The 11,531-nt window shown below is 52.1% G+C and overlaps 1 protein-coding gene across 1 annotated transcript in view; it reads right to left on the bottom strand.

Annotated features, from left to right (window-relative positions):
- Nucleotides 1-788: 788 nt before the first annotated feature.
- The window catches only part of LOC140272966 (F-box/LRR-repeat protein 19), a 28,403-nt gene continuing 17,660 nt past the window's right edge, over nucleotides 789-11,531 (bottom strand). Inside the window, exons 7-12 of the mRNA XM_072368487.1 lie at nucleotides 8,479-9,007; nucleotides 7,745-8,444; nucleotides 5,882-6,045; nucleotides 5,114-5,275; nucleotides 4,807-5,028; nucleotides 789-4,618 (exon numbers count right to left, since the gene is read on the bottom strand). Coding sequence (XP_072224588.1) covers nucleotides 4,386-4,618; nucleotides 4,807-5,028; nucleotides 5,114-5,275; nucleotides 5,882-6,045; nucleotides 7,745-8,444; nucleotides 8,479-9,007 — 2,010 coding nt within the window. The 3' untranslated portion in view covers nucleotides 789-4,385. The remainder of the gene's footprint in view (nucleotides 4,619-4,806; nucleotides 5,029-5,113; nucleotides 5,276-5,881; nucleotides 6,046-7,744; nucleotides 8,445-8,478; nucleotides 9,008-11,531) is intronic.

Below are 11,531 nucleotides of genomic sequence, written 5' to 3'. Positions count from 1 at the left end.
CTTTGGCGCGCAGTGTCTCGCATGCGCACAGGGGAACGTGCGCGAGGCAGAGAAAAAATACATCTCAGTTTATTTTCCGTTTCTTTTTTCAATGTACGGAGTCCCTGAAGTGACAAAACACATGAAAATAATTATATATAATTAATATATTCAAAGAAACTGCAAACAGCCACAGACCCCCCCCCCCCCCCCCTTACAGCCACTTTCAATGCAACTTATTCATACTTCTGAATCTATTTATTGCACTGCTTCCACAGTTATAGTTTATATTTATATTATATTATTATTTAATTTCCATTGAGCATTTTACACTTTTTTTAACCTGTTCTTTATTGTTTTTACCTGCTAAATGTTTCCAGCTTTTTTTGTGGTTAAAGACTATTCTATTCTAAACAGATAGCAGGTATTTTCCTGGGTTGAGAACTGATATTTTTACATTTTCAAACAACAGCTGCATCACTTTTGAGTTATTTAAGTGTAAAATTAAAATAAAATATAATAAAGCAGTTTTTTTATATACATTTGTTTTAACAACATAAAACTGGTTTGAGAACAAATCTAATCTAATTTAAAATGACTTTCTGTCCTGGTTTTACTGGAAATATGGAGTCGAGAGTGTAATTTTATTGTTTTATCACCCAAACTGTGTTCCTTCCCGGTTCGATCAGTTTAAACCGTCAAATGGAAACTGATTCAGCTGGAATAACGGAGATTAAATAGTGGATAAATAACATGAATCTGAGAGATCCTCTGGTGTGTTTTCTGTGTAAATGAGGAGCCACACGGTGTAAAAACAAACCCATTGCTTCTTTATTAGTCATTGTACAGTAGTCACTCATACGTAGCTGCCTTGAGTTGGTCTTTTTGTCACTTTTCACTGTTTGTTCCAACTTGTTCCTCATTTTTCCATCAACACAACGGAAGAGTCATGGACAAAGTATAAAAACAAACCAAACACGAAGAAAAGCAGGAGAAATGCCCCTTTTCACAACAAAAACTACATTTGGCAAGAGGTGAGGAAGAGAGGGATGAAGAGGCTGATCCAGTGCATCTTTAACATCAACAGAAGGTTTTTACTAAGATCAGAGCAGGGATATGTCTGGTCGTCTGATTGGATAAGAGCTTTCGGGGATTATCGTCCAATCAGGTTTGATCTGCTCTCTTGTTGCCGTGCGAAGCTGCAAAGCATCGTCCCAAAACACAGATAAAAAAACAACTTAAAAAACGACGTATAAAAGAGGGCGCGGCTGATCTGATGCGTTTATGGCACAAAGAGGCGCCCGAACCGCGCGAGGAGGCGCCCGAACCGCACGACGAGGCGCCCGAACCGCACGACGAGGCGCCCGAACCGCGTGACGAGGCGCCCGAACCGCGTGACGAGGCGCCCGAACCGCGCGAGGAGGCGCCCGAACCGCGCGAGGAGGCGCCCGAACCGCGTGACGAGGCGCCCGAACCGCGCGAGGAGGCGCCCGAACCGCACGACGAGGCGCCCGAACCGCGTGACGAGGCGCCCGAACCGCGTGACGAGGCGCCCGAACCGCGCGAGGAGGCGCCCGAACCGCGCGAGGAGGCGCCCGAACCGCGCGACGAGGCGCTCGAACCGCGCGACGAGGCGCCCGAACCGCGCGAGGAGGCGCCCGAACCGCGCGACGAGGCGCCCGAACCGCGCGACGAGGCGCCCGAACCGCGCGACGAGGCGCCCGAACCGCACGGCACATTCATTCACACCGAACGCCGGCAGTTTGGGAGTCAAACCTGCGAGCGAAGCAGCGACTTCCTGTTGGACGCCTCGCTCGTTTCCAAGCCCCGCCCCTCAGTGCAGTTCACACACATGAAGAAACACAAACCTCCCACAGCCTGAGCGGACACTGAACGCACCACGCCGGGCCCATTTCGGCCGGTAAAACACAGGATACACAAATCAGAACGAGGAACCAGAACCAGAACCAGAACACAGCTGCTGCTTTAAAACTCTGAACTTTAATTCATCCCCAACTCAGTAAATCCAACAGAACCACCTCAAACCTGCACATTCTGGGTTCTGTTCCAGTCCGAGCGGCACCGGCCAATCACGGCTGAGGTCACACTGGTCCAGACTCTGAGCCTGAATTAGAACTCGGGCTTTACTGATCCAGAGAAAATAAACCACTTTCTTCGGGGTTCTGGAGACAACCCAGAACCATTTCAACCTGCTGTGACCTCCGTGTTCAAAACCCAGAACCAGAACTGGGCTTTAATGGCCGTGGAAGAGTTCCTCTTTTACACCAGCGGCCGTGTCAGTGAACGCAGCACGCTCTCCGACACCTTCATCAAACCGGATCCGACGCTCAGTTCACGGTTCCACAGAAACCCGGGAGGTTCCTGCTTCTGAAGTGGAACCGGTTCTGAGCTGGCTCTAGAACCAGTCCAGCACCGGCTGAAACCGGGTCATGTGACACGTCGATATGTAAACGAAGGTTCTGATCGGATTCAAGTGGAGGTTCTGTGATGACCAGCATCAGGATCCATCATCAGAACTGTGACGGGTCAGAACCCAGCAGGAAGCCGGTTCGGACCTGAACGTGGCAGCAGGGACAGGAAGTGGCGTTCAGGACGTGGATGGCGTCCGCACATCTGGACCCGAAGCTGCTGTGGCAGCAAATAAATTAAAGTCAAATAAAAACTCCTGAGAAAACACGATCAATGAGTCCGATCGGAACCGATCAGGAACCGATCAATGAGTCCGATTGGAACCGACCAGGAACCGATCAATGAGTCCGATTGGAACCGACCAGGAACCGATCAATGAGTCCGATTGGAACCGATCAATGAGTCCGATTGGAACCGATCAGGAACCGATCAATGAGTCCGATTGGAACCGATCAGGAACCGATTGGAACCGATCAGGAACCGATCAATGAGTCCGATTGGAACCGATCGGAACCAATCAGGAACCGATCAATGAGTCCGATCGGAACCGATCAGGAACCGATCAATGAGTCCGATTGGAACCGATCGGAACCGATCAATGAGTCCGATCAGGAACCGATCAATGAATCCGATTGGAACCGATCGGAACCGATCAATGAGTCCGATTGGAACCGATCGGAACCGATCAGGAACCGATCAATGAGTCCGATTGGAACCGATCGGAACCGATCAGGAACCGATCAATGAGTCCGATTGGAACCGATCAGGAACCGATCAATGAGTCCAATGGGAACCGATCAGGAACCGATCAATGAGTCCAATCGGAACCAATCAGGAACCAATCAATGAGTCCAATCGGAACCGATCAGGACACCAAGTCAAAGACGGACAAATGAGGCTCAGTTTCAAACACGCCCGGCGCTCATGCACAAACACTCTCACATGCACTCTCACACTCTCACATGCACTCTCACATGCACTCTCACATGCACTCTCTCACGAGGGGAAAACTCCTGACCAAAGTCCACCTGCGACCGAACACTGATTGGAGCTCAGTGGAACTTTATGGATCCGACAGCTTTCTCTCCGGTTCAGATCGATCGATCGATCAGCTGATTGATCTCCTCACTCGACTGCTTTCTGACAGAAAACTGATCGATCGATCATCAGTCGGACGGTTTTCAGTGCCACGCTCCAGCTGATGAACGCATCGGTTCATCCGATTATTGATCCTTCTTTGTGCGTTTAGCGGACAAATTTAAAAACGATGCGATGATGTCACGTTGGGATGTGGGAGGAGCTAAAGGCGCTTTGATCAATCATTTAACAACACGATTTTTCAACTGAACAAGGAAATAACGGTCAGATCAATCAAGAATGAAAACGTTTTAGGGTTCACCACAGTGATCAATAATGACTGATCAATAGTGACTGATCAATAATGACTGATCTTTGATCTGTTATCAAACCATCTCTGATGGACCCAAACGTGCTGATTGATCAACATGGAAAGTATTGATAAAGATGTGATTCTGCAGGAGACGTCAGGCTGGTCACGTGCACGTGTGCGTGTGTGAGTGCATGTGAGTGAGTGCATGTGAGTGTGTGCATATGTGTGCATGTGAGTGTGCATGTTTCAGTGGCTGACTCTGGGCTTTGATTGGTCGAAGGGGGAAAGGAGGATGTTGAGGTCAGGAGGGGGCGGGGCTTATGTCTGGGGGTTAAAGGTCATTTACAGTAAACTACAGATATATACACACACCCAGAATTGTACAGAGAACAAATATGTACATGCTCAGGGTTTCCATGTTTAAGGACCACAGCAGCGCTCTCCCAGGAAGTGTCCCCCCCCCTCCTCGCCAGCATCAGTGGAAGTGTGGCTCCTCCTCCTCTTCCTCACCTGGCTGTAGTGTAACGGGGAAGGAGGCGGGGCCTGTAAGACGTCTGGACTCCAAGTGTCACATGACCCGAGGACCTTAGCTGTTCTTCAGCAGCGTTCTGTCGTCAGGGGGACAGGAGGAGGAGGGAGCAGCGGCGGGCGTGGAGGACGCAGAGGAGGCGGCGGCGGCGGCGGTGGAGGCGTTGGAGGGGAAAGAGAGCAGCTGTCCGGAGTCCGAGGAGAGCAGCGAGCAGCAGCGGAGGTCGGCCGTCTGCAGGGAGGCGCAGCGCCGCAGCAGCGGGACGCACTGCTCCGTGACCTTCACACAACCTGCAGCACGTGCACGCACACATGCACACAGAGAGAGACACACACACACACACAGAGACACACACACACACACACACAGGCACACACACACAGACACACACACACACACAGACACACAGACACACGGCAGTGAGCGATGAGCAGCAGCAGCCGGCAGTAACCGGGGGCAACAGCAGGTGAGTGCTTACCTGCCAGGCTGATGTGGGTGAGGCTCTCCCTCAGGGGGGAGAGGGGGGAGGACAGCGTGTGCACCGATTGGTCGCTGATGTTGGCACAGTGGCTCAGGTCCAAACGGCTCAGGTGGGGGACGTACCGCACCAGCAGGCGGGCCGACGCGTCCGTCAGGTCCAAACCGGCCAATCGCAGCTCCGTCATGTTCTGGAATCGGCCCACTCGGGTCTCACCGTGAGCTGGCGACCAATCACAGAGCAGAGAACCGTCAGACCCGTCCCACAGTGAGGAGGAAGCCTTTGGGCGTGTGGGCGGCTGTCTCACCTGTCCTGGTGTCAGGAGGCGGGGCCAGGAGCTCTCTCAGGTGGGAGTCTTTCAGGTCCTCCACTCTGCTGAGGTCCAGCAGCTTCAGACAGGGACAGACGGCCTGACAGAGCGCAGAGACCGCCGGCCACGCACAGCCCGACACGTTCAGCTCCAGCAGACCTGAGGGGAGGGGGAGAAACGCCGGGGGGGGCAGTTAACCACCTGCTGGGACACTTAGGGACATCCAGCTGTGCTAACAGCTGTTAGATTACTGCAGCTGAATAAAGCCTCTTCTTCTACAGTTGGGTTCTGCTCCTTATCTGAGGGTAATTATCCTCGGATATATGGCGGTGAATGAATGGCACAAAGCGTGTCATACCCCGGTACCATAGGTGGCGCTGTCCCCATTTCAGCTAATGGAGCCACTTCCTGTTGACGTCTTCACCAACAACAACAAACTTTCTTTCTGACGGCGGCAACAACAGTAATTAATATCGTCTCCTTCGACTTCCGGGTGACGATCGCAGGAAAACATCTGAAGCGCAGAACGTTTAGTGTGACCATAAACGAGTTATCTCTGGGTCTTAATCCGACTGCCAGGAACCCGACCCGGTCCAGTTCTTAGTCAGACTAAGGTGTCTACATGAGCTGAATAACTCATTAGTTTCATTAGTTCTGGCTGAAGCTGCTCTGATGGGCACTAAATGATGGTGTGGCTGTGCTGAACGTGTGCACGTTGTGTGCACGGTGTGTGCACGTTGTGTGCCAGTAATGACTGTGTGTCACCTTGTAAGCGGTTGATGAGCCACATCAGCTGCTTCTTGGAGATGTTGGTGTAGCCCAGGTTGAGGGAGACGGGTTGGCGGCGGATGATCCCGCTCAGCATGGGCGGCGTGATGGAGCGCTGGCGGCTCAGGTCGATCTGAGTCCACAGCCGCTTATCACAGCACCTGGAGGAGGAAAAGGGGTCATCAATAAAACATGTTATCGTGTGATTATTGATCGTTTACGATCATGGGTAGAATGGGTCGTCCAATAACTGGAAGGTTATTCGATTCCCACTCAGACCGACAGCTGGAGCCGAGGAATTGAACCCCCGTGCTTTCCGGGCGCTGTGTCTGTGTTTCTGTGTGTCTGTGTGTCTGTGTGTCTGGGTGTCTGTGTGTCTTGGTGTCTGTGTGTCTGGGTGAGTGTGTCTGTGTGTCTGGGTGAGTGTGTCTGTGTGTCTGGGTGTCTGTGTGTCTGGGTGTCTGTGTGTCTGGGTGTCTGTGTGTCTGGGTGAGTGTGTCTGTGTGTCTGTGTGTCTGGGTGTCTGGGTGAGTGTGTCTGTGTGTCTGGGTGTCTGTGTGTCTGGGTGTCTGTGTGTCTGGGTGTCTGTGTGTCTGGGTGTCTGTGTGTCTGGGTGAGTGTGTCTGTGTGTGTGTGTGTCTGGGTGAGTGTGTCTGTGTGTCTGGGTGTCTGGGTGTGTGTGTCTGTGTGTCTGGGTGAGTGTGTCTGTGTGTCTGGGTGAGTGTGTGTCTGGGTGAGTGTGTCTGTGTGTCTGGGTGAGTGTGTCTGTGTGTGTGTCTGTGTGTGTGTGTGTCTGTGTGTCTGTGTGTCTGTGTGTCTGGGTGAGTGTGTCTGTGTGTCTGGGTGAGTGTGTCTGTGTGTGTGTCTGTGTGTGTGTGTGTCTTGGTGTCTGTGTGTCTGTGTGTCTGGGTGAGTGTGTCTGTGTGTCTGGGTGAGTGTGTCTGTGTGTGTGTGTGTCTGTGTGTCTGTGTGTCTGTGTGAGTGTGTCTGTGTGTGTGTGTGTCTGTGTGTCTGTGTGAGTGTGTCTGTGTGTCTGGGTGTCTGGGTGTGTGTGTCTGTGTGTCTGGGTGAGTGTGTCTGTGTGTCTGGGTGTGTGTGTCTGTGTGTCTGGGTGAGTGTGTCTGTGTGTCTGGGTGAGTGTGTCTGTGTGTGTGTCTGTGTGTGTGTCTGGGTGTGTGTGTCTGTGTGTCTGGGTGTCTGTCTGTGTGTGTGTCTGGGTGTGTGTCTGTGTGTCTGTGTGTGTGTCTGTGTGTGTGTCTGGGTGTGTGTCTGGGTGTGTGTGTCTGTGTGTGTGTCTGGGTGTGTGTGTCTGTGTGTCTGGGTGTCTGTCTGTGTGTGTCTGTGTGTCTGGGTGTCTGTCTGTGTGTCTGTGTGTGTGTCTGGGTGTGTGTGTCTGTGTGTGTGTCTGGGTGTGTGTGTCTGTGTGTCTGGGTGTCTGTCTGTGTGTGTGTCTGTGTGTGTGTGTCTGTGTGTCTGTGTGTGTGTCTGTGTGTGTGTGTCTGTGTGTCTGTGTGTGTGTCTGGGTGTGTGTGTGTCTGTGTGTCTGTCTGTGTGTCTGTGTCTGTGTGTGTGTCTGTGTGTCTGTGTGTGTGTCTGTGTGTCTGTGTGTCTGGGTGTCTGTGTGTGTGTGTCTGTGTGTCTGGGTCTGTGTGTCTGTGTGTCTGGGTGAGTGTGTCTGTGTGTCTGGGTCTGTGTGTCTGTGTGTCTGGGTCTGTGTGTCTGGGTCTGTGTGTCTGTGTGTCTGGGTGAGTGTGTCTGTGTGTCTGTGTGTCTGGGTCTGTGTGTCTGTGTGTGTCTGTGTGTGTGTCTCTGTGTGTGTGTGTGTCTGCGTGTCTGCGTGTCTGTGTTTCTGACACTGACCAGCGGCTCCAGGTGCGACACACCCTCATGCAGACGCACAGCTCTCGCTGGCTCAGGAAGGTGAAGACTCGCAGCCACACGTCTCGGGTCATGATGTGGGCGGAGCCACAGTCCAGCGGCAGGCAGCTGGGCTCGGGGCAGGCAGGCGGCGGCCGCACCAGGTGCCTCTCCATCTGGACGGGCCGCGGAGGCGAGGGGACGGCTGGTGGGCTGCGCTTCATCATATGAGAGCGCGGGGCGAGGCGGGACGGCTGCGAGCAGGGGGACGCCGCCATCGCTGACATCATGAGGCCGCTGCCCGCCCCCCCTCCTCCGTTGGAGGTGGGGATGGAGGAGGAGGAGACGTTCCTGGATGTCTGGTTCTTGCTGTTGCTACGGACCTTGTTGCTGCGGCTCCCGCTGCCTTTGGCCCCGCCCCCACTGTGTCTGTGATTGGTCAAAACTCCGCTGGCGTTCTCCTTCTCCCCCCCCTCCCTCCCCGCTCCCCCCGTCCCTCCCCGTGTCCGTCCGTTGCGCGCCTCCTGTCCGTTGCTGCGCTGCTTGGCGGTGAAGCCGTCGTGCTGCGAGGACGGGGGCATCTGATTGGAGGAGAGGGGTGACGGTGGGGGGAGGGAGGCAGAGTTCTTCCTGGTTCTGTCTGATGTGGGCGTGTCCTCGTCCTCTGCGTCCATGAGCCCTACTTTCCGTCCTCGTGAAGGTGCTTCTCCCCCCCCCTCTCCGTCGGGCTTTGTCACCGCCTCCCCCCGTCTGCTCCTCCCCCCGCTCCTCCTCCTCCTCCCCCCTCCCCGCCTCCCCCTCCGACTCCTCGCTGGCGCTGAAGCCCAGCTCGGCCAGACGCCGCTCCCTCTCTCTCTCCCGCTCCCGCTCGCTGCGGCTCCTCTCCCTCTCTGCCCGGCTGGCGCTGTTGTTGCCGTAGCCGGCTGGAGGGGGCGGGGCGGGGGAGGAGGACGAAGGCGAGGACCCGCCTCCCTGCTCCCCCCTGAGAGAGTCATCGGAGTCGGACTCCGAGTCGGACTCTGAGCTGGAGGAGGAGGAGGAGGACGAGGAGGCGCGGCGCTCCAGCAAACACATCCTCTTAAATCGCTCCAGCTTCTCTCTGTGGTGGGAGCGCTGGTCTGCACTGGACACGCCCCCAGCTCCTCCCCCTCCGCCGCCACCGGACTGGGAGGAAGACGAGGAAGCGGAGCAGCCCTGCAGTCCTCCGGCTGTTCCTCCAGAGGAGGAGGCGGGGCCATTCGACTCTCCCGCCTCCTGTTTGGGTTTCTGATGAACAGATGAAGGACAAAGTGACCCAAGAGGTGAGAAAAGGATTTAATACCGTCATATGTTGCGCCTTCTCGTGTTAACAGTCACATGTTTAAATGGTATGTTTACATGTTTAACCGTCGCATGTTTAATGTTTAACCGTCGCATGTTTAATGTTTAACCGTCGCATGTTTAATGTTTAACCGTCGCATGTTTAATGTTTAACCGTCGCATGTTTACACGATGCGTGTTTAACCGTCGCATGTTTACGCGTGTTTAACCGTCGCATGTTTACGCGTGTTTAACCGTCGCATGTTTACGCGTGTTTAACCGTCGCGTGTTTAACCGTTGCATGTTTACACGATGCGTGTTTAACCGTCGCGTGTTTACATGTGTTTAACCGTCGCGTGTTTACATGTGTTTAACCGTCGCGTGTTTACATGTGTTTAACCGTCGCGTGTTTACATGTGTTTAACCGTCGCATGTTTACACGATGCGTGTTTAACCGTCGCGTGTTTACACGATGCGTGTTTAACCGTCGCGTGTTTACACAATGCGTGTTTAACCGTCGTGTGTTTACATGTGTTTAACCGTCGCGTGTTTACATGTGTTTAACCGTCGCGTGTTTACATGTGTTTAACCGTCGCGTGTTTACATGTGTTTAACCGTCGCGTGTTTACATGTGTTTAACCGTCGCGTGTTTACATGTGTTTAACCGTCGCGTGTTTACATGTGTTTAACCGTCGCGTGTTTACATGTGTTTAACCGTCGCGTGTTTACACGATGCGTGTTTAACCGTCGCGTGTTTAACCGTCGCGTGTTTACACGATGCGTGTTTAACCGTCGTGTGTTTACATGTGTTTAACCGTCGCGTGTTTACATGTGTTTAACCGTCGCATGTTTACACGATGCGTGTTTAACTGTCGCATGTTTACACGTGTTTAACCGTCGCATGTTTACATGTGTTTAACCGTCGCATGTTTACACGATGCGTGTTTAACTGTCGCATGTTTACACGATGCGTGTTTAACTGTCGCATGTTTACACGTGTTTAACCGTCGCGTGTTTACATGTGTTTAACCGTCGCATGTTTAATGTTTAACCGTCGCATGTTTACACGATGCGTGTTTAACCGTCGCATGTTTACGCGTGTTTAACCGTCGCATGTTTACGCGTGTTTAACCGTCGCATGTTTACGCGTGTTTAACCGTCGCGTGTTTAACCGTTGCATGTTTACACGATGCGTGTTTAACCGTCGCGTGTTTACATGTGTTTAACCGTCGCGTGTTTACATGTGTTTAACCGTCGCGTGTTTACATGTGTTTAACCGTCGCGTGTTTACATGTGTTTAACCGTCGCATGTTTACACGATGCGTGTTTAACCGTCGCGTGTTTACACGATGCGTGTTTAACCGTCGCGTGTTTACACAATGCGTGTTTAACCGTCGTGTGTTTACATGTGTTTAACCGTCGCGTGTTTACATGTGTTTAACCGTCGCGTGTTTACATGTGTTTAACCGTCGCGTGTTTACATGTGTTTAACCGTCGCGTGTTTACATGTGTTTAACCGTCGCGTGTTTACATGTGTTTAACCGTCGCGTGTTTACACGATGCGTGTTTAACCGTCGCGTGTTTAACCGTCGCGTGTTTACACGATGCGTGTTTAACCGTCGTGTGTTTACATGTGTTTAACCGTCGCGTGTTTACATGTGTTTAACCGTCGCATGTTTACACGATGCGTGTTTAACTGTCGCATCTTTACACGTGTTTAACTGTCGCATGTTTACATGTGTTTAACCGTCGCATGTTTACACGATGCGTGTTTAACTGTCGCATGTTTACACGATGCGTGTTTAACTGTCGCATGTTTACACGTGTTTAACCGTCGCGTGTTTACATGTGTTTAACCGTCGCATGTTTACACGATGCGTGTTTAACTGTCGCATGTTTACACGTGTTTAACTGTCGCATGTTTACATGTGTTTAACCGTCGCATGTTTACACGATGCGTGTTTAACTGTCGCATGTTTACATGTGTTTAACCGTCGCATGTTTACACGATGCGTGTTTAACTGTCGCATGTTTACATGTGTTTAACCGTCGCATGTTTACACGATGCGTGTTTAACTGTCGCAAGTTTACACGTGTTTAACTGTCGCATGTTTACATGTGTTTAACCGTCGCATGTTTACACGATGCGTGTTTAACCGTCGCATGTTTACACGATGCGTGTTTAACCGTCGCATGTTTACATGTGTTTAACCGTCGCATGTTTACACGATGCGTGTTTAACTGTCGCATGTTTACATGTGTTTAACCGTCGCATGTTTACACGATGCGTGTTTAACTGTCGCATGTTTACACGTGTTTAACTGTCGCATGTTTACATGTGTTTAACCGTTGCATGTTTACACGATGCGTGTTTAACCGTCGCATGTTTACACGATGCGTGTTTAACCGTCGCATGTTTACACGTGTTTAACTGTCGCATGTTTACATGTGTTTAACCGTCGCATGTTTACACGATGCGTGTTTAACCGTC

Source organism: Leuresthes tenuis, unplaced genomic scaffold, assembly GCF_036924035.1.
Source record: "Leuresthes tenuis unplaced genomic scaffold, fLeuTen1.0.hap1 SCAF_17, whole genome shotgun sequence".
NCBI classification, from domain to species: domain Eukaryota; kingdom Metazoa; phylum Chordata; class Actinopteri; order Atheriniformes; family Atherinopsidae; genus Leuresthes; species Leuresthes tenuis.
The sequence above is the reverse complement of the archived record's forward strand: the minus strand, read 5'-3'. Positions and strand labels throughout refer to the sequence as shown.